The sequence below is a fragment of the Strongylocentrotus purpuratus genome, unplaced genomic scaffold (genome assembly GCF_000002235.5).
Source record: "Strongylocentrotus purpuratus isolate Spur 01 unplaced genomic scaffold, Spur_5.0 spur5_scaffold_11, whole genome shotgun sequence".
NCBI lineage: Eukaryota > Metazoa > Echinodermata > Echinoidea > Camarodonta > Strongylocentrotidae > Strongylocentrotus > Strongylocentrotus purpuratus.
The window spans coordinates 21,001,210-21,025,272 of NW_022145596.1; the positions used below are offsets into that span (position 1 = coordinate 21,001,210).

At 36.3% G+C, this 24,063-nt stretch overlaps 1 protein-coding gene across 1 annotated transcript; it reads right to left on the reverse strand.

Annotated features, from left to right (window-relative positions):
- Positions 1-239: 239 nt before the first annotated feature.
- LOC115922276 lies at positions 240-22,956 on the reverse strand. Its single transcript, XM_030980884.1, has 2 exons — positions 22,408-22,956; positions 240-2,978 (listed from the first exon to the last, which is right to left on the reverse strand). Exons 1-2 carry the CDS (start codon positions 22,590-22,592, stop codon positions 2,027-2,029), a joined length of 1,137 nt encoding a protein of 378 aa, XP_030836744.1. The 5' UTR covers positions 22,593-22,956; the 3' UTR covers positions 240-2,026.
- Positions 22,957-24,063: the final 1,107 nt, after the last annotated feature.

Sequence of the window (24,063 nt, forward strand, 5' to 3'; positions counted from 1 at the left end):
CCCCAAATCTGTCTCTTCTAACAGTCTGACTTTGTCCAAAGCTCCCCATCTCTCTCTCTCTCTCTCTCTCTCTCTGCATCTCCCACCCACCACCCTTTCTCAAGTTCCTCATTCCCCCTACATGTCTTCCGTTTCGCAATTACTTTGCGTTTATTATATCAAACTAATTCGTCTTTATCCAGAATGTTTTTTTTTTCGAAATTACATCATTAAAATCTAGGAGACAAGGTTTGAAGGTGTAATTTGTTTTCTTCTTGTTTTATTATCAAAGATCATAACTGTAATAAACAACATTGTGACAGAGGTATAAAAAAGAAATAGAGAAAGAGAGGTGGGAGAGAAAGAGAGAGAGAGAGAGAAAGAGAGAGAGGACCAAAGAGAGAGAGAGAGAGAGAGAGAGAGAGAGAGGGGGGGGGGTAGGACAAAAATCAAGGGACAGAAAAAGGCGGAGGGAACGTAAGACATGAACAAATATTCGTCTGGAGAGGAGTGAAAATAGATGCATGCACGTCAACTTTAACAGATATAAAATTGAATAGTAACACTAAAAGTTGTTTACAAAATTCATCCCCAAAACATTCCCATATTTGACAGGTGTTTCATGAAGATTATCATCTGTTCCCAAAAATGGAAAGGAGCGCAGGAGATAGCACTGTAGCATAAACTGCATATTCATGCCTGAACACAATGGACATGCGTATTGCCACAATTTTAGTTAGAAATAAATACATAAATAATGACTAAATTTAAATGAGATGAAACTATAATAACAACAAAAAGAATGAAGGGTTCCTAAAAATCTTCCTAGTTTGATTAAAAATCTGTAAAACTTAGTTTAAAATCCTGGAACTCGTAAATAATATGACAATTACTGTGAAGGCAAGTTTGACCCCTTAATAAAATTAGTAGAATAATACATTTTCATGCTCCTCTAAAACAGATATCGGATTACTTACCATCACAAATTAACAAATAACAATTTAACGAACATAGTTATAAATCTTTCTGCTATGGTAGAAATGAGAAATAATGCTATCAACAGTTGTCCTAACATGATAATTTGAAAAAGCGCTACACACACACAAACAAAAACGATAAATACTTTGATCTTTCGAAAGGTTCAGAAATCAACATTATGGTGCACGTCTTTGTTACATGTATTACAAGGCCAGCCTCGATACTTTTTAGTGTCATGTTTGTCGGTACAACATGCGATTTCTAATTTCTATGATCAGGACCTTCGGATGGCGGGATCGAGCTGCATTTTGCTTTTCGGTCCTGCAGATCGTCCATCCTTTCAACCATTTCGGCGCGGTGACACTCAGCCTCTTGAATACTAGGTCAATTTTTTTGAGAATGTCTTTGTTTCAAGCGATATTCTCAATGTTTTTTAACATTGCTGTAAATATATTACATCTGTAAATATTGAAAATATATTCAACCTGTTCAATAATGATTCTCTAATTAGGACCTCTTTGTAGATAAATGGGTCTTCTCGTCAAGTTAATCCTTATTTTCTCGTGTTGTAGATTTTTCCCCATCGTCTTTTGTACCACTCTGTTGTTATTTTATGTATATTTGAGCTTGACAAAACAAATAAAATCTATACAGTCTCTTAGTCTCGAAGACAGCCGATCTCTAAAGCTTTTTAATTTCGGTCTAAGTATCTTCAGACTTATAAAACTATGGACAGATAGAAGGCCAAGCAAGAGCAATACTTGAAACTGGATCAGGAATTGTGTTTTGTTTGAGAAAAGCTTTACGGTTCAGTACTGGTTGTTTATATCGAAAAAGATTGTTTTTGTTTCCAGTCATTAACATTCCTTTCGTTACATTATATTCGTAATCATAAAAAACATTTCAATTCATCATAGCTGACATATATAGCAAGATATCGTCATTATTACTTGTCGTAATCTGATAGCAAGTTAGCCATTCCGTTTAGATATTGCAAGACACTTCTTTGTGCTACGTACTCCTCATTCATACGACAATAAATAAATTACAAACTATTCACAAAATGTGTTCATCCTGACCAACTTAGTTCAGTGTCTGTCGTCATAACCGATTCTCTTTGCCTCTCGAGGTCTGAAGCACTTAGATCAATGGATATAAAGGTTGTCAGGTTTGAGGTTTCAGTATTTCCTGTGGCTAGAGCAACATGTGCAAGAGAATCATTGACAATGTAATCTGCCATTGGATTCGTAAAGGTGAGGCCGGAGGCAGCAGCTAGGTCTCCTTCAGCAGCAGGAGCAGCAGTTGCGGTGGCGTCCTCAGCGGCAAAGACTTCGTTGTAAGATGGTGGCATTTCGATGTTGGCACTGATGGATGTTGCCATGTCATCTGGTTTAGGTCCTGCAGAGCTTCCTGAAATGTTGGTGTAAGGCGCTACCTCGATGATCCTCTCTTCCTTCCTGCAGATGCGAGCAACAGCCGAATTGACCCTCCACGTATTGATGGCACCGCATGCGACAAGTCCGACGAAGAACACTGTCGTAGCCGAGATGGACATCTTCAAAGGACTTCCCTCCAGGAGAGCCATTGCAAGGTAACCAAGAGGAATGATGGCTCGGGACAGGACGGTCGCGAAGGCTCCAACGTAGATGATGACACGGTACCTCCTGGTGCCCTTGAGGCGAATGACTTTGTGCAGTTTTCCAACATTTGCAAACAGCATGTCCGTCTCACTCACGAGCAAGATCATACCCATCGGAGCGTCTTCCTTGGTAATCAGAACTGCCACAACCGTCAGTATCACCATGAACTGCATCAGCATAATCGTGTATTTAACGATGCAACTGTTGCCAAGGAATGCTACTCTGAAGAAGGCAACGACATGGAAACCCAGGGATGCGGCAAGGAGGAGCTGGGCAGGACGCGGTAACTCTGTTTCGAAGGAAAGAACAGAATCGTGGAAGACCAATGTTACGATGATGGCTGCTATGCCCTGAGCTGAGTAGAAGACACTCTCGAGATAACTGAAATGATAACAAAGAAATAAACAATTCAGTAAGTTTTAAGCTGGAATATTGAATCTAAAATATTCGACATAAATTGGGTCCAAAAGCAAATGCTGAAGCAAATAATTTGATTTCCCGTTGATAAGAAATTTCAAAGAATGTGAATTATTCATCACTGCAGGGTGATTGTAAATGAATTGCTACCTCTCACGGTATATGGTACTTTTCTTCAAATGTTTAAACAGAAGATGAATATTCATTATATGCAAATACACCATTGGTACTGTTGTATATTCTGCATCTCAATATCTGCTGATTTCTTTTTCTTATTTCTTGATGTTGTTTTTGTTGTTGGTGTTGTTTTCTTTAGCAATTTAATCTTTGGAAAATAATAAAATCCGAAGACTTTCTTTAAAAGATGTCTAACAGCAAACCCTGCACCGACAGAACCGACAAACTGATATAGGAGATCCCCATTCAAAATCGTCTTGCTATGCTTCCTTTAATAATCATCAAACACTCATTTGTCCACACTATTTCCAATCTCAACATTGAAATTTACTTGAGGCTTTGGAAAAAGCTTTCTCATGTGAATTCCTTACACGGTATAGGACCAGGGAGATGGGAGGGACACAGCTTGTCTATCACCACATTGACGGTAAAAGAGGAAACGCCCTTGCGTGAGTGACATCAAATAGCCACTCTCATTAAACTCAGTGAGAATTAATTGTTATTACATGACAGACCCAATAGAGGAAATCAGTCTAATTTCGTCCAAACGAGGGCCGGTGCGTGCCCTTGATGAAAAAAAATTAGCCTCGGCCAAAAAAATCTTTTACAAGTCATGATCAAACGTGTTTTTGTTTTTGTTTACTTGACGCGAAGGCGTGGCTTTCAAATACAAACATTGGCGACTGGTCATATGGGACAACTTCAAATACAACGATGGCAAAGACTTTCGAAAAATTAACCTTAGCCAATTCTAATAGCCAGGGCAATGACCCATTGATTTATGTGAACATTACAACGAGGTATTACGTAATCCTAACACGGTTTCTATGGGATATACAGTACCCTATACGATATTGAAATTTCCCTTGAGTTGAGTTCTTGAAACTCTTTGCCACCGTGTTGATAATGTAGTTTTAGCCGACACTGGTGCAAGTGCAGTAAACGACTAAATTGTACATGTTCACCAAGTTTTGTCATTTTTAAGTGTTTGAAAAATAGATTTGTCCCTATTTATGATTCTTGAGAATGTGACATATTAACGCGTACATGTACATCTAAAAGTATTCAACAAAGGCTCTAATTCAACCAGTCCATCTTTCATTCTTGACTTAGGACATACACATAAAAGAGCACAAAATTTACAAGGTGTTTGAATAATTTAGTTCTGAACTGTATATCCACTTTATGTCACCACTATCATATGATGAATGCGCCACTTCGGCTTTGAAACAAGCTACCCCTCCCCCGGGCCCTCCCCCCCCCCCCCATAAAACCACCCCACAGGCAAAACCGGGACTTAACCTGTCTTCAAATCTTGTTGCATGTCGACTTCGATATGTTGCTTTACAAGATAATTGTCATGATCATTTTTTCATGAGCTCACGTGGGCTTATTACGTACGTAAAACATACACGGTGTCGCCGACTCGTCTGCGTTTCAGGATATCAATTTTAAAAACATATCGCACCCCTTGCCGAGAGTCTGCTCAATATAGCTCACAGAGACCGTGTTCATACGATAACATGGACTTTTAGTGGACGTGTTTATACTGACATTAAATTCCCCCGTGTCTGTTCATTTTATTTTGCACCAATGGTGATAGTTGTTATCCTCTCAATAAAACTTTCAGAGACAGGTTCGTGTCGTTTATACTGCTCATTATTTCCACTGACTCAACCCCGGTCGTGTTTAAACAGACATTATTTTTTATCTCTATTTCTCTTTCCATTTTTTGAAACATAAATGCGCCCCTTGCGGATAAATGTTCTCAATCTTTTTTCTCTTCTTCTCCAACATTTTAAAACATTATGCTCTTGTTGTTATCCTCAAAATAGAATTGAAGAGACTATGTTCGTTCAACACATTGAAATAGAATTTCCATCCATTCTTTTCGTATTTATACTGGAAATATTTGTTACTTCTATATATATATATATATATATTTTACATCCTATACTTTCTAGATATAGCTAAGAGTGACAGTGTTCCTACAATGAACTGACACGGATCTGTTATTGGCTCTGGTCGTGTTCATGTACCTACACACACATTTCCCTTTACTGCCTCTCACGAGTGACGCTTTATATAACGACGTATGGACTGCAAGATTTCGTCTCCATGTTGATACACATTAACAACAACAACATATGATAACATGCTTTACATTATGTGTCTTAGAAGCAACGTGGTCAGAGAAAGAGTAAGAATAAGAGAGAGAGAGAGGGGGAGAGAGAGAGTAAGAGAGAGAGGGGGAGGGGGAGGGAGGGGAAGAGGGGGGGGGGTGATTTGTATAGCCTCTTCCCAAATTCGAAACATAAGTTATCTACCCCCAGATGTCTAACGATAATGAGGAGGTACACGCGTTAGGTATTTATTTTTGTCCAATTTAGCAGAGAGGCCAAATTATTTGAAAATTCAACATCGTCCTTTCTGAACACGAGACTCGTCGACTAATTATTCTCTATAAACACACGCATTTCGACTTAACGCGCTAATCCTCGCATACAGCGTGATAAGGCTTGATACACTAATTGCTCGTGATCTGTTTCCCTCTAGGCGCACCTGGATTTCTTAATATTCGCCTTGTCCCTGATCTAAATCACTAATTATGAAAAATAGCTAAGAATAAACCACGAATGCAATAAGGAGAACTCAATTAATGGAAGTGCGTTGATTGATGTTTGGGAAGGGGTAGGAGGGGGAATGCTTCGGTATGTTATGCATGTGTGAATCTTGATTTGCACCGTTGCAAGCAAGAAGGAACGAGCTATTTCAATTTGATTCTGAGGGAATCTCTTCAGCGGTGTTTTGACATTTTTAAAGAGCAATCCGACCCTCGAGAAACTAATTTCGAACCACTTGACGAATAAAACCCTTTGCACACGGAGCGTCACTTGATGAGTAACGCCTTTTGCACACGAAGCGTCATTTTGGTGACGTAGGACTACGTCAGGGACTTGCCCGGTCTTTGACGCAACATGAGAGAGTGACAGCGTCACACAAAGTAAAAGCCAAATGAACAAAGTATCGCGTGAAATAATGAGCTTATGCACCATTACCTTCATCGGTTCATTGATTTCGTTTAATAGCGGAGGTGATGACGCAATCAAAAGGACGCCTGGTGGACAATGGCAGTTGATGGCGCTTGTACTACTGCCTTAAAATCTCTATTAGCGCAGGCGATGACGCAAATGAGATGACGCATCGTATACAGCGAACATTGGTGGCGCATATACAGAGGGCCTATATTGCCTTCTAAACCTCGGTCGGCGAAATACTACATAATTCATAAAGCAGTTGAATTGATGCATCATCCACTTTATGAAAAGGAAAGTTAGGGTAGCAGTTTTTACGCAAACAATTATCGGGAGGAAATCAACAGCGTCTGGCATTGTTTACCATAACGGAAGTCATTGAAAGACAATGAACTTATGATAATACTTAAATAGCTAGTCGCTAGTTGTAATTGGCATTTAGCATGACCTAACAATTCGACTAGTTTGGACATGTAGGGCTGATAAAGCCTCAAATGTTGGTTCGAAGAGTTTTTTTTGTACTTGTGGATAATTTCCTTGTCCATTGAATCGTTTCCATGCTAAGGATGTATTTTACCATCGGACATGTTATGTAGTAGAACTAAATCATTGATATGTATACCTTGCCCTTCATTGTACATGTACAGGCAGATATTCTTTTTCGTTTTGGTAAGGCAGAAGCAAATTTGGCAGAACCTATAGTATATTATGACTTATGGTATGCATCATTAAAAGGTAATTAATCCTTAATCATTAGTCAGTTGTATAGTGCAACGTGACCCTACTCGTGGAGGAACATCTGTCGTAGTGCGAGTGTGTGTGTGTGTGTGTGGGGGGGGGGGGGGTATTGGATGGTGAAAAATGTGCCTTCTCTTTAAAAAAAAACTGATTTATGACCAATATTAAGTGGATATATAAATTCCTTATCCATTGGAAATCCCTGCCGAAATAACTTTTCCCTTGACCCTTTCTCTTCACCCTATTTCATATTTGTTTGTCAGTGACAGGTAAGTTTTGTACATTTATTGGGGGAGGGGGAGGGTTAAATACAACTGATTTATAACTATTCATTAAGTGGATATATAGAATTCCTTATCAACTGAAAATTTCTGTCGAAATATACCTCATCGTGTCGAACAAAACAACTTTTCTCTTGACCCTGTTTCTTCACCCCATTTGTATACCATTGGCAGTTATGTTGTTGTGTACATTTATTGGGGGGGGGGGACAATCTGAATTATAACTAACATAAAACTGATATTTAAAATTCCTTATCCCCCGGAAATTTATGCCGAAATAAACCTTATTGTTTAGAACCAAACAACTTTTCCCTTGGCCCTACTTCTCCACCCCATTTGTTTATCAGTGGCAGTTAGGTTGTGTACTTTTACTGGGGGCGGAGGGGTAAAATCAGAATTATAACTAACATAAAATCGATATATACAAATTCCTTATCCACCGAAAATTTATACCGAAATAAACCTCATTGTTTCAAACCCAACAACAACTTTTACCTTGACCCTATCTCTGTAATGTGTTGACAGTTATAGGGCCCTGCCCTTCTTTGTGTGTGTTGACAATACATGAGTCATGTGTGTTTTCATTGTTTCAAGTAGAACTTATTAAAGCATGTTGGGATTTTGTCGACATGGTGTATTAGTTATCGCTTATCGATTGGTGTACGATGTTTTCAAACTTTTAAGAGTAAGAAAACAAAAACAAAAACAATATCAATTTGATTTAATAGACAGCGTTGAATATCGCATTTCTACACATTCCACTTGATAACGTTGATGTCGTGAATTTATCATTGGATAGACAACTGCAATAAAGGCACAATTTAAGGATATAAGTGATTAAATGCTCAATTCAAATGACTTCTCTGGGTGACTTTTTATGAGAGTAAGAAACAGGAACAGTGTCAACTTGATGATGCAAAGTTCAAAGATGCACTTCCTTGACATCCTGCGTAACCTTGGCATCTTGATTCTTTTTTCCTTTATTTGTATCGAATAAAATATTGGAATAACTTGAAAGCAAACTCAGGTGATGAGAAAATTATGATTCCAATTGGTTTATGGTGCTTTTTCTTGATAATGGAATGTTTATTTTTTGTTCGTCAGACCCATAACGACTTAGGCCTTGGTAAATGCCCTACTTTTTGTTGCCAAAATCTCGTAAAAGTAATGCAGCTGTTAACTGACAATCCAAGATGATGATTGCTAATTTGCTATGGTATAAATCCTGACTGTTTCATTATTTTCTTCATCATGATCAAGTGGGGATCGTTTGTCTGTGCCTTGACCCCGAAACGAACGGGTCATGACCTCTATCAAGTTCAGATGTATTCTCAATTAGCAAAAATAAACGACAACCAACACTTTAATAGTAGAAAAATCAGGTTGATTTCAATTATATCCACACCGTACCGTTTAATTGTATATAATTACATATGATTTGTAAACATGGCAATTGGAATCAGTACCATTACCAATAAAGGGAGGAAGAAATGACGATTAGTCGATAGAAAAACAAGATTATTGTAAATAAAAATCAAATATATTAACATAGTGCCCTATTGAAACACAAGTTCATGACGAAGGACATGGACAAATTCCTGCACATACGCTTGGTTAATTTGGCAGGTGACAAAACACACAATAACAGGTATATTCGATTGCAATTGCGGTTGTAATGAATTTGGGTTTTCATTTCACGGTTTTTATGACACGAAGGAGGTTTAAAGTCCAGTAAAATTAGTCATGACGGTGACGTGAATCAGTTTAAGATAAGCGAGGACATGCATGGTCAACTATTATATGCACCTAAGCAACAAACATGTGATTGTTTCCACATCCGTTACTTGGTAAATATATACATACACCATCGTATCAATGACACGTTAACTTTGTGCGAGTACAAATCGAAAGACAAGTCCGTAAACAAAGCGCTAATTATTCAGTTATAATGACTTTTTTCTCAAAAGAGTGGGATATTCATTCCGTCTCGGTGTGACTCAGGCAAATTCCGATGTGTAGATGTCGCCACTATTATATTTGTACATTAATAAATTGTATTTTATTATGTGTTTTTCTAGTAAGGTTGTCTATGATTACGGTAACGATATGTGCGACGTGCGTCAGGAGCGGTGAATCATAGGCCATACGTATCATCTTTTGAATGTCCGTGTACATCATCACTGCATGAACAAAAGGCCTTGTTGATGTTTTTCATACAGTCCAGAACTAGACTCCTCAATATAGATACCAAGTGAGCCCAAACTAATGCCTAAATATAAGTCGGAGTGACTTCAGGGGTAAAAGGTGTATCGGAAAACGCCCAAAATCCCAAATAGGTCCTTGATATCATAAAGTCATTATCATAATAAAGCCACAAAAAGAGGGTAAAATGAATTAAAGGGGGAATAGAGAGAAGAACAGAGAGAGAGAGAGAAAGAGAGACACACATAGACAGAGAGTGACATTGACAAAGAAAGGGACAGGCAGAGAGACAGAGAGAGAGAGAGAGAGAGAGCGAGAGAGAGAGAAAAGGGTGTTATAGAATTTCACCGCATGAAAGGAAATTGAAATAAATCCATTCATAAGTAATCCGATTTAAAAAAAATGTAATAAATGTTTTGTGTGATATATTCTCCTAGATGTATGTAGAGACTTATAGACCGAAAAATTGTATTACACTCTATTTATAAAAACATATTAAGGATATAAGAGAGAAGTTTTTAGTTTACTCTAAAAGAAAATCAAAGTTAAGATGGAGGCAAACCGAAAGAGATTTAATTGGGTTTTAGTTGAGATTCATTTCTGATGAGAGATAGCCTTTAAATATTTACTGTCCTTCGTTTTGCCACTGAGTTTCTCACGCACAAGTTATCAGTTGCCCTCATGACATTGTAATTTGTTGTTGTCAAAAATATCGAAGACACAATCAAAATGTACACAATCGTGAAGTCAGGTGCCAAGTGTAATCTTCAAATTCAAGACAAATTGTCGACCCGCATTCTATTTCTAGCAAACTAAAAAAGAGAGATGTTTCCCGATATATTTGGCGAATAATCCGCATGACCGAATGTTGAGGTATATGTAGTTAAAGCTCTGTATCCCATACCTTACGAAACGCTTTAATTATTAATGCTTGATGGGATACTTTTAAAGTAAGTCAACATGATGATGATGATGATGATGATGATGATGATAATAACAATGATGTTAATAATAAAAAAGATAATATTCGTTTCTTTATTTATATATATTATTGGCTGGAAATCCAATTGCAACAAGCGAACAGTTAACTTGGTGAAATTATTGGACTAAAGACGTTTAATTACTTCGCGATGAAAGGAAATATTTTAAGGATTGAAACTTTATCTTCTATTTTTATGCAAGAACTACCATTCACATTAAAACGAAAAAACACACACATTCAAAACCCTCTGCATCACTAATAAGCTTCATTTCGAGAGTTAAGTGATCTTTCATCGGGAAGCCTGTTTCCCCAAGTCACATGACCACTTTGTAATTGGCGGGAAATGAAAAGGAATTCGGCTCGGTGGAGACGCCTGCTGCATGCGATTGAGGGAGGGGGCATTGGAAAGACTTGTAGAGCTGGGGAGAGATAAAACTTCACGGTCATGTCTCTACTGAGGTGCAATCAGAAAGAAAACATGTCTTTATCTTCAGTAATCATCTTGTTTCGACTACATCATCATGTAAGGAAACTGAGCAGGCAGGTACTTCAGCATTTTTTTTAATTTTAATGTTATAATTAAAGATTGAAGTTATTTTGGAAATGCACATGTACAAATCTGTCAGTAATGTTTATTTCCAATTCATTGAAAAGTATATATTTTTTTAAAGATCATGCGTCACAACACAATGTTGAATTGTACACAATCAAACTTATAAGAAATAACAATAAACATACTCGCCAGGAGTGTCAAGTATGACAGATATGAACGCTATATAAGAATCCACTATTATAATTATTGTTATTATTATCATCCGTTTAAAAGAATAATTTACATGAGTGGTGGTTAAAATGACTTTAAATAATATAACATATGTAGAAACGAAAGAAAAATACATTGCGATGACATTATATAGAATTCCCTCACACATATTGTACAAAATGGTATAGGCAGAAGGATAATATTGTGATGGGGGTAATAATGAAGAAGGGGGGGGGCAGGGATTAATTTTCCTCATATCAGGAGAAAGAACAAAAAATTGACATGTAAGATTATATATTACGGAAGCACATTCTTGTACTACTGGGTGAGAATAGTTGCCAACATGAGAATATAGTAATGTGTTCCCAGAGTAGATCAAGGAGTATCGAAGAGTGGGGGTCCGTTCATAATTTTCCCTCTCTTATTTTGCTCCAGGAGCGTGATTTCGTAAAACCTCTCGGATTTTTAAAAAATCCAGGCCACTAATACGATTCTTTGAAGTTTCCTCAAAAGACGATCGCAGTAGTTTTGCTCTCAGCCCCCCCCCCCCCCCCCCTCAATCAGTCTTTGTCAGTGTATACCTGTGTCTGATCCTCTTTGAGCAATTTTATACCTAAATGTGTTCATATTTTGTTCAATTTTCATGATCATGAAAACATTTTAATCCCAATTAGAGCATAGTATTTTAACTGATGAAAAATACAATGTATGCCCATTTTTGTTACGCCCAATTTTAGATTGGCCGGGTTCGTCATGTTTATTGATTGGTACACAGGTATTCAGATTGTGCATCGGACCCACATATTATTTATGATGTATTTTTAAAATTAATTTAGTTCTATGGCGCCGTATTTTCTTATTCTATTATGAATTATGAAGTTGTTCCACAGAATAAATCTATTTTCCGCGTGATGAAATTTCGAGATACATGTAATAGCCACCATTATGTTTTAGAAACCAAAGATTTAGAAAAAAAAGGAAAAAAATGTCAACTTATCTAAAAATAATCCTTTTCGCCAATCTCTCCGATTTTCTTCTTGAACTTCATTCATATTTAAGGACAGATCTTGGCAGAAATTAAACTTGTATCAATTGAAATTCTGTTTGAAAATATCTAATTATTCAATCCTTGATTTCAAGATCAGCTAGACTAGATCAGACAGACCTAGCATCCGCTGGTTGTTAAGGCTTTCCTGGACATTACTGAAATTGCGTTGGCTGATTGCCAATTGGCGTGTATTGGTACTTAAGTTATTTTTAAGAAATAATTGTCAATAATTGGTCACAAATGCTGACCACATGATGGACAAGGTGCTGTCAATATTTTGTCCGACCTCGGACATGAATAAGAAAGACAGAGGATGAATTAATACCTCAGGTCATTTATAGCCAAAAATAAATGTAAAGAAGTTTTGAGTATTTTTAACTGAATAATAATCTTTTTTTTTTCAAGCAGTCATATTGCACATAATAATTTAAAGTTGCTAAATAAAAAAACCACTTTAAAGAAAAGTCCTGCTACAAAATACACAATATCATGTAAAATTAATGAACATTGACATGCAACTCGAATAGGGCTTAATAAAAAAAAAAATATAAAAAATTAAAAGGGGAAAATTGATATACATATATAGAAATACATATAACACATTTTTACACAGAGTTCGGAGCGGATTTTGTCAAACGAACCCAACTTCACACCGAATTTTCATTAAAAAATATATATATATACGTTATGAAGATATGAAGACTAATTAAATATTTGTTGCCAAACGGCAAGTGTATGCAGGAGATCGTTGATTCAAATTCCCGTGTTAAAGAAGATGTTCAACTTTGAAGTCTGGGAATGCCAAAAAAGTCATGTAGTACAATTTTAGGTGCGCTTGCTATCTAACTATCACTTTGAACCTTTGAACCTCGGAAAGGTTGAAGATAATGTCTGGATGGGACAATATTGCCCCTCAGAGGAGTGTAAATTTTTACCAGGCATCCTTTATGGTTTAGGATTGCACCTCAACAAGTAAAACTCTAGGGACAATTAAAAAGTGAACTTTATGTTTAACTCTTAGCGATTTCGAGCAGGTAGTTTCGAACCGAGGCCGACGCTCGCACGCAGGCAGAAGATCATTGGCTAGGGTATACATGTAAGTAATGAAATAAAGGGGCGGGGATCGGCGGTTGGGGGGGGGGGGGGGAGCTCTTAGTGACACTGATCCAAAAACCGCTCGAAGCCTGAGAAACCTCAAAGAATTATATCATCTGTCATGAGGGGGAAAGAGAAGGAGAAATAAAAATTAGCATCCTGTCGAAGTGGAAATCCCCACGTCAGCATCACAAACCACAAGTGTATGGCCCGGATTAGTGCTCCCGTCCTGCCTCATTTACCTCGTTATGAAAGTCATAGCTGCAAGCCAGAGAGCTTTGTGCAGTCTTAAGGTTCGGTGTTAATTCGATGTTTAACAATGCTTGAGGGAACGAAACATGACTTCTTAGAGTCCTGATATTTTGGATTATGAATATGACTGATAGCTCATTTTGGTAGGGGTGTAGAGCGGTGGGTCTCGTAAAAAATGCCCCGAGGTCCTGGGTTCGAAACCAAGTCGATACGCTCTTGCAAGACATTAATCCTCATCACGCTCATATGACCTTGTGTCTTTATACCAATCCATAGAGTGTTTTTCGTATTGTAGTATTTTAAGTTGATTTTTATGTTGTTTTGTGTATGTTTGTTTGTTTATTTGTCTGTTTGTACACTTTAAAACTATTCATCAACTAGGCCTCTCGCTAGACCAGATGTGATTTAACACAGCTGAGTAAGGCACTATCCATTCATTTTTAAGCCCACCCATGTGTCATTTAGTTATTAGTCATTATCATGTTATCATTTTAAAAAGGAAATCTGATCATTTAAATCAAACAAGATGAAATATCTAAATATGTTTCCTTTTCTAAGTACACTCTTCCAACGTAAAGGAGTGAAAATCCGCTATTTTTCTATTCACTTTAGTCATGTTAGACTGTGATCACTTCGTCTTGGAGTTGAATCCACTCCAACGTAGTGGTAAGAATGACTCTTTCGGAGTGGATTTCACTCTTGTTAGAGTGGAATTCCACTCCAAAACGAAAAAATGAAGAGTGTATTTCCATTTCTGAACATTCAGAGAGTATATTGATTTCTACAATAGTCGCCAAGGAGCTGGCAAATTCAATCTTTTTCCCCCGGCATGTCCTTCGCCGAGTCTTAATTATCAAAAAGTATTACCCCACGGTCAACCGAATGTGATCTTTGCCAAGAACTATGAGCCATCTTCGTGGTCAATACGGAGAGTAGTGTCCGGTCCGAGTTAAGTTATTTATTTATAGTTTCTTTTGTTTTGAAAAGATTTGGTTTTCAGACTTTTGGATAGATTCTGTTAAAGAAGAAACGTTGATGAGGAAAATAATCACAATTGACTATTTCTCCTTTTTTCGGAATGTTGTGGAATTATAACGGATGTCACTGCCACTGGTTTAAACGCTAAATGTAGTTTATAAAGAGGTATAGGTTGATCGAGTGGATAAAGTAAAGGTATTTATTTATTTTTAAATATTAGAGTTTGTCTTTACCAAAATTAAAAACCATTTCAATTCAACACTAATTTTTCTATAGCGCAAATCACTTCTCATCCCAAGCGATCAACAACAAAAAATATATTGAAGAACAATTTGAATTGAGAATGAAATTAGAAACGGCCAGTTAAGTTTAGAGAAAATAATGATAAGACCGAAGTAATATATTTGGCGAATTAGACGCTGTGTGAATAAAACGACGGCGTTGGTAAACAATATACATGTGAGCTCGCTCTTATAATCAATAAATTTCATATTTTTAGAAAGATATATACACTGTACAAGACATGTAGCAAACATTGCCAAGGAAAATGTTTAGATTTCCATCGGGTAATTAAATTGATCTGGTCAGTTAGCTTTACTCCAACAACATCCACATAATCATTAAAATATATTTGTTATAAAAATTAACGCCAAGACGACATTTGGGCTGCTATAAAACTGTCAGGTTTTTGAATTGTTATTCAAAACAGAAACACACATTTCCTATATTTATTTATCAAATGTTAATATTTTGCCTATTCCTAACACTTATCTGTTATTCTTTTAATAACAACTTCGCTATATCCATAGAAACACGATTATAAAGATACCAATGGTTACAGATAGGGCCGTACTCCAGCTTTATTTTGGCAATCATTTCAAAATCATGAAGAAAATTGTTTTCTATTTTCATGAAAACTTATACTTGCAATATAGTATCTCAAGTCTTATGACAGTTTAAGTGTGGCACTAGCGATTATCATGAAGAAAAATTAAGAGACAAAAAAAGGAAAAAGAAAAGAAAAGGAAATAAGTTAGGACATGTACAGATCTATAATGTATTATAATGGCTTCTTTTAGCGCTCATAATTTATACACATGTCTCGCTGTGACGCGCATGGCTCTTCGCCATTATTATCCCGCTGATCTTCTAGGGTATTGTACAGTAGTGGTTCCCAAACTTTTTCTTGGACGGTCCAGACGTGATTTCTATAGAGGCTGTACGGTCCAAAGCATGGGATGCTATTCGCTTGAAAATTCCTATGGTCGATCGTATACTTCAATGTACAATATGATTGCTGGAAAGCCGGGCATGACTGAAGCATTAATCAATTTGGTTTCAGACTTAGACAATCTAACCCTAGACGCTTGTATATACTGAAGAGTGACAATTTTAAGAGATGGAATGTTATTTCTACGGGCTTGTTGTGCTCTTTAAAAGGAGCACACAATAAGCGGATCACAATTTAAATTTCCAGGGATGGATTGGAGTTTTTATCGCACTTGAGAGTCTAATAGCACTTTCAATTCATTTTAGAAATAAAGTCTAATCCGTCCCTTGATATTCAAATTGCACTACTCTATTGTGTACCCTTTTTAAAGGGCACAAAAAAAAGCCCTCAGATTGGGCAGCATGTAACAGAATACGCCCCTAATACTTGGCAGAACATTCAATGGGATGATGCCCACATCATTGACTTTGAAACGCACTTCTGGTCAAGAATGGTAGAACAGTCCATCTGCATAAAAAGGATTAATCCTTCATTGCATGGGGCTTCTTGCTATACTGTTACCTTTCTTCGCTCCAGTGATCTCCAGGCAGCAGACAGCAAGAAAGTGTGTAAATAATAAAAGGTCTACGGGAGTGGTTGTTAGAAGCTTTAACTCCATAAAACTCACACTTTTTTAATTTGTTTAGGCCGCCATAAAAATTCGGCTATCACCCAGAACCGTCACTGTTTCTAGAGCTAAACAAATGCAATGATAAAATAGTGAGAAAAAAAAAATCAATTTTCAGGATCACTTACATCCCTTTCGATTTTTAACTTTTCCTTCAAAATCCTTTAAAATTCCTTGACACTTTCAAAATTCGTTATTTTCCTTAAAATAGGGCAATTGGAGACTCTATCCAGGCGGTCCGGAGTGGCATGCACCGCGGTCCGGACTTTGAGAAGCCCTGACCTATTGCCTGACATTTTAGAAGTGAAACGCGACAGACAAGGGACTTTCCCATTTATGACCCAAACATCACGATCTATTAATTCAAGAGTCTCCAGTGATCTCGATTTAAAGAAAAATCGACTCTTTTTATTACCCATTATTCGATTTCAAAATTTAAATCATTTCTTTCTCTGATTTTTCTTAAGGTTTCAGGGCTGTTAACTTTTGTTTTGTTTAAAGCCTATCTGCACTAGTTTGATATGACACCTCAAACAGGAAAAATGAGCTAGGAATAATAAACTTCTGTTTGTTTAAATTAATGCTTGCATTTCCATAATCTTTGGTAAACGAATTCGTTTTCACTGGCAGAACTTTGTTATTCCTAGCTCATTTTTCCTGATTGAGGTGTCATATGAAAGGGCAGAATATGAACTTTTTTTTAGAAATGTGAGATTCTCTTTGAAATGCAGATACCGTCCGCCAAATGATTTTCTTCAAATTGATTTTAATCATTCATGCGTGAAATATGCATAGTGTGAGTTGCATCAAATGAAAGATAGGATCTAAGCTTTACAAATATGTGTCATTTATTAATGAAAATTGTTATAAAGTTATGATAAAACATCGATAATTCTCGGTTTCGATTTTTCTGGGAAACACTGCATAGGGGCGCAAGTAGCTACAAGTAGTGCAGTCCCGCATTAAAGAATACAAAATTTCCCTTTAAAGTTTAAATAGGCAAGATGCTATGAATCATTTGTTATGAATGGATCACTGTTTTCCCCCTTCTTTTGTGGTAAAACAGTATTTGTTTTAAATAGTGTGACATAATTAACTAAGATGCCTATTTCTACCTACAAGTACCATCACAAGTGTACTAATTTACGGTTCAAGGGAAAGGGAAGTTGTTGATTATAATGCCAAGCTCAGTCATGAGATGTTATTTACATGTGTAACTTACTAGGCTTAATTAAACGGTTTCTGAGCAAAGTTACATGTACATGTATGCCAGGAACATGGTAAATTTGTGTTTGACCGTCTGTTTGTTCGTTTGTTTGTTGGTTGGTTGAGTTCCATGTCTGTTTAACGGGTCATTGTCCGTTGTTACATCTATTTTTATTAATGAATAATGCTCCATGTTACATCTGATATTACTTTTGTCAAGAATGAAATAAAATAGTATATGCTCTCCTTGGTAATCTTAACCTGATTTTTGTTTTAAATCTCAGTTTGGGTTTTCACTAAAAATGAAAAGTAAATTACGCGACAAATTTTTAAAGCTATATCGGAACGTTGAGTGTCTGGTCGTGGATAGGTCTTCGTCATGCCTTTTAATATCATGTATAGGGTAAAATGACAGGAAAAGACACTGGCGTAATAGACGCGTGGGTGATGGCTTATATGACCTCGCTTTAATAGTGCTAGACTGACATCAATCCTGCTTCCTCAAATAAAATTCGATAAACAAAATCCGAAGTCTGTCTCTTCAATGCTCTGACTATATGAGTTGACGAAATGTGTTAATCCTCGATTTACGTTAAGTCTTTCCTGAATCCTGATAAATATGATTATTGACCATTTTCTAGTACGTCTAGGCATGAGTTTTCCTTAAAACGTATAGTTACCCATGCAGTAACTGTAATGCAAAGGGGGAAATGCTAAAATCGAAACGATATTTCTCATAATTAAAAAATAAACAAAATTGTAATTTTCATGGATTCTCATTCAGACAAATATGAACAATGAGAACAAATAGGGCAAAAAAATTGCCTGATTATTCTTAAAAGTGATTGTACAGGTATCATATTAATAACTATATGACAAATGATTGCATTATCATTAACACTGTTGGATTATACGATATGAAAGTGCATATATTCCGCCCCCCCCCCCAAAAAAAAAAAAAGAAAAAAAGAAAGAAGAAAGTACGTACAACAACATGTATACGTGTAGAGGCTATATTTCTTAATTCAATTATTTGCATGTGCCTCCTTTTATGAATCAATATCCTACCATACTTTGGTAAAGGTTGGTAACTAATTGTGCTTTTGTTGTTTATAAACCGAAATCTTGCATTTATTGCCCCACTATGTGTACAAAACAATGCCCACAGACAATGGACACGACTATCATCATCGCCATATTGAAGAGTTAACACGCATGATTTTTGTTATTACGAGTGTTAAGGGAACTGCTTAGTCTCCCGAGCATGAACAGCAACTCAGCAAGCATTTTGAAAACATTAATGTTAAGCTTCCCATTTCGCAAAACAGAACCACGCGGAATTAAAAACAAAATCCCCTGTGAGCTAGGATGACATCGGCAAAACAAGAGGAAAAGAAAAGCACAGGTAACAGATGTTTCCGTTCAATCAGATCATAACAGATTCCACCTGAAGATAGATTGATCATCCATTCTTAACAACATCAAATTGGCAACCCGACTTATGAAATATTTCAGTAATTATCAAGTGATTCTTTGAATTCATTAGATAAGCCGATTGTTCATTGGTTGAAATGCCTGTTGAGTATTTTTTAAATATTACCCGAAATTAGTTTCCCTAAGCTAGATAATGATGATATTAACATTAAAGATTACGTTATAGTTTTCCCCTCCCCTTCCACCCCATATCTACTTAATGTAAATCATGTTGATTATGCATTGAGCGTGTAAATCTTGTTTTTTCTTTATTTATTATATCAAATTGGCAACCCGACTTATGAAATATTTAAGTAATGATCAATTCAGGGATTCTTTTAATTCATTAGATACGCCGACTGTTCATTGGTTGAAATGCCTTTTAAGGATTGTTTAAATACTATCCGAAAGCAGTTTCTCTATAAGCTAGATAGTGGTGACATTAACATTAATGCTTACGCCGCGCAGCCCCTTCCCCCATATCTACTTTATGTAAATCACGTTGATTATGCATTAATCGTGTAAATCAATTTCTTCATTTATGAGTACCGTTGCTATACATTCTGTTTAGAAATGAATGAATATCTGCTTTTGAAAATATGATGTAGAACTCAAAAAAACAAATTAAATCAAATTCAAGTAATAATATTCATGATGCGTTATAAATCCACACTACTAGTAAATGATGCTCAAGGCACCTACATGTACTAGTAAGGTATCATCATGCTAGATCGAACCAAGCTGCCATATAAGGTTGAGAAAAATGAACAAAATATTTTTTCTATATACCCATTTGGGAAAGAGTAGCAAGAGTAGATAAATGTTATGCCAAGGGATCATAGTTTTGGAGCTAGGATTTTAACTCCTTGAGCCGTCGTCTGCTGACACCATTAACTAGACTACCGCAGATTTTTCTCTTCAAAATTAATGTTGCCATTAAATAAAAAACATTTACTTTATGACGAATTGCTAAAAAAATTACATTGTAAAAAAAGGTTAATTGTTTTTCTTAACCTCCATGTTAATTTTGAAAGCTTTATGTTAAAAAAGGTGTTTTTTTTATATGTATTGATGAAAGTAAATTTCAGCTGAATCGTATTTTTTTCCTCTATCAATCAATACTTTTTTTCATTGCCTTGCCTTTATGAAGTATTGTAAGTTGTTACTGTATCTTTATTTTGTGTATTGCTTTACATTGTATTTCAATATTGTACTATGCGAAACAGAGCCCTTTTCTAAGCACTTATTTATCCTCTGAAGAGACTACCCTGTATAAAGAACACAGACAAAAATAAAGATTCAAAGAAAAAAAAGGCAATATAGATATAAAGAGGGGGAAAGTTCAGCTTCTGTACCACAAGATTTAAAAAAGACACTTCGTTTGGTTGGAAGTCTAACCGTAATAAAATACACATTTTCTACAGCTCATTATACATGTAACTTAATCAAATAAATCTATATTTGTTACAACTACAACTTTTTACAAATTATTAATTGCTTAAATTAAATAAAACACATTTTTTCCATCAGAGATGTTTCTACGTTATGCACTATATTATCGTGTGACTATTGTAACGAAATTAATGATAATAACCGGATGAGTGAATGAATAGATAGGAACCGCGTGTTGTCTCGCAATATCAATCCATACGATTTCGCGCAGACACTTTTAGATCAAGGAACGGCTTCCGTTTCAACATTCACTGCGGTGTCTGGTAGACAGATTAAAAGATTTGAGAACAAATTAGCAGTAAATAAGTTCCATGTTGCAATCAAATCATTGTAGACATGTGTAACGTTCAATACCAAAACCGAACATAATATATAAAGCAGGGACTGATTCAGAGGGTTCAAGCAGGTCTGGACCCCCTTTCTGTTTGCTTGTCAGTGATTTTTTTTTTTTTTTTTAGGGGGGGGGGGGGGGGGGGGGATTTACATCCCCGCGTTTTCAGAAATCCTGGACCTGCCACTGGAAAGAAAATAGCTTGTAATGTTTGTTGTGTATGTAGTTTGTGGCTAATTTTCTAGACAATGCTTTAAATATACCGTTTAAAACCCAAGGTACAAAACAAGTGGCTAGACAGGAAAAGATTAAAATTGGGCTGTTGTTTAAGAAGAGACGGAAGAAAGAGAATAAAATAAGAAAGAAACAAAATTTGACAGTTAAACGAACCTAGTCATCATTGCGCAATTTAAAAATTACTAACAGTATACAACATGTATTGAAATGATCTTTGCGACAACAAAAAATACTTGTACCGTTTAAAACCACGAATGCAAGATAAATGGCTAGAAAAGCAAAGATTTTTAAAAAATGGACTATTTTTTAAGAAGAGATGGAAGAAGGAGAAGAAATAATTATGAAGGCACTTTTTTAACAGTTTAATTAACCTACTCCTCATTACGTACTTTGAAAATTACCAACGGTATACATGTATTGAAATGATCTTTGCAACAACAAAAAATAGCCAAACATATTGTAAGGCTATTTTTCTAGACAATGGTTACTAGTATACCGTTCAAAACACAAGATGCAAGATAAATGGCTGGACAGAAAAAGATCGAAATTGGGCTTTTGTTTAGGACAAGATTAAAAAAAGATGAAAAAGGGAAAAAATGAACAGCGTAAAGAACCCCGTCCTCACTGCGCACTTTGAAAATTACCAACAGTATACGTGTATTGATATGATCATTACAAACACGATCAATATGGTTACACATGGATAGTGATCTGAATAACTGTGAGAAACGGGAGGGTACAGGACATAGATATGGGGCTTTGCTACATGTCTTGATAATTGAATAGCAAATGCATCCAAAGTCATTACTAGAAACTTCATATTCAATGAACCCATTAAAATAAAGGAGAGAAACCTATACCACCGAACTACGTATAGAATTAAAACAGTGACTCAATAAACACGTATTTTTTCTGTGAATCTTAAGGGGTGATAACTCTACATCGATAAGACAAAACGAACACCAAACAAATGAATTAATAAATTGATAGACAAGGAATTAAATGATATATTACTACAAAATGATCCGTTGTGAATGACAGTCTTAACAGTACAGTATTATGGCAATCGTTAACTGTGGTCAATATTTATGTGACACGACACCAATTGACACAGCTGCTCGTATTTAAGTACCATTATTTACTTAGGTAGAAGGTGATGGCAGCTGGGGTTCCGTCTTAAAACACAAGGACCCCGTTATCTTGTCTAAAATTATGTAAAAGATTAATTCTGCTGCATGAACTTACAAATTCCTCATGAACTCTGCGCAGTGTTTATGCGCCAACTGCATACGGGAGGTTGACGAGTGGCAGGTCTTCACGAATAAATCCGCAAGGGCAAAGATGAAAAAATAGCAAAACACGGACAAATTAATCGCCAGGCTGGTACACAGACAGATATCCAGAAGATTTTCCATAGTTACTCCCTCCATGGTTGTGTTCAAGTTCTTTTTCGAGGAATGGAGAAGAGAAATTTAAAAAATATCACTACTATGGCACTGAAAAGAAGCGGCAAGAATGTTCAACTCATCCGCTAGCAGACGATACAGCGAATAGGACGCGGTGTCTGTTCACGATGCTGGCACCCCGAGCTATTTCTGAACTCGAGTTTCCTTTGGCTTAGGAAGTCGTACTAATAAGACTACATCCGTATCCATCTGGCGCTTTTATACCGCTAATCGTTGTTTACTTTTCAAATATTGATCCCTGTGTGTCTCGCGACTGTGCTCGTATTAATATACCTGCGCCTACCGTTCATAGTCCCACGTGCGCCCTTTGACGCTGGCGAACAAGAACGGTTTTGACAGGGAGCGCAAACCTGTGATTGTCTTTGTCATGGTTCAAGCCCCGCCCCTCCCACGCAAGGACCGACAAGACAAAGAAGGCGCATGCGTACGGAAGTTGTTGAATGGTCCTGCTTACTGATTCGTCACTTCGATCATCGGTAATTGTCATTGATTGTTCTTTCGTGACAAAAAAAAGCCGGTATCTTAATTAGCTGGAACCGGGGGAAAGGTGTATCAAAATATGTTTACGTTCTATTTAATCGAACAAGGCCTACTTAAAGTCCAAGGAGTAAGAGAAGAGGAAAGGAAGGAAGAGGGTTTTGGGATATATCGTGTTTAAAAAAAAAAAAAATAATTATAATTTCAATTCTGTATAACAATATGTTGGGAAATATGAAACTCACTTATTTTTTCTTATTCTGAAAAGAGCAATGCTTGTTCTTGTTTTGGGGATGAGATAACTGTGTAGTACAGTCACATATTCCTATTATGTGATTGTGATGCATTTTAGTCCTATACTTTTTTAAATTATGAATAAATAATTATGTTGTATTTATATTCGTCTATTTAATGATTTAAAAAAAGCTTTGTTATAATCATGTTGCAGTTTTGTATAAATTATTTTATGTACAAAAACGAATTGGAGATTTTAGAAGAAAAAAAATCAATGATTATAAACATATTATTTTCCTCGTCTTTTAAGTCGATTTTGTTGAAGAGGTATAGAAAGAAAATGTTAATTGTGATGTTTGTGGAGGGAAAGATGCTTACGATCCTACCTTGAACTTGAACTTGAACGTGATTTTCTATATTTTTAACAAAACCAAAACATGAACACGGTTATGACGATAAAGAGAATAGCTAAAAATACTCTTGCCACAGCAAATAAAAAACATGGATACGACATCAGAGATAATGGCTAATGAAAATAAGGGCGGAATCATCACTTGAAATAAATGGGGCGGAATGTAATCACGGCCTTCAAAGAGAGATATATATAGAGAGAGAGAGAGAGAGAGAGAGAGAGCGAGAGAGAAAGAGAGAGAGAGAGAGGGAGAAAGAAAGATAGATAGAGAGAGAGGGGGGGGGGTCAGAGGGGTGCCACCCTACGACTATC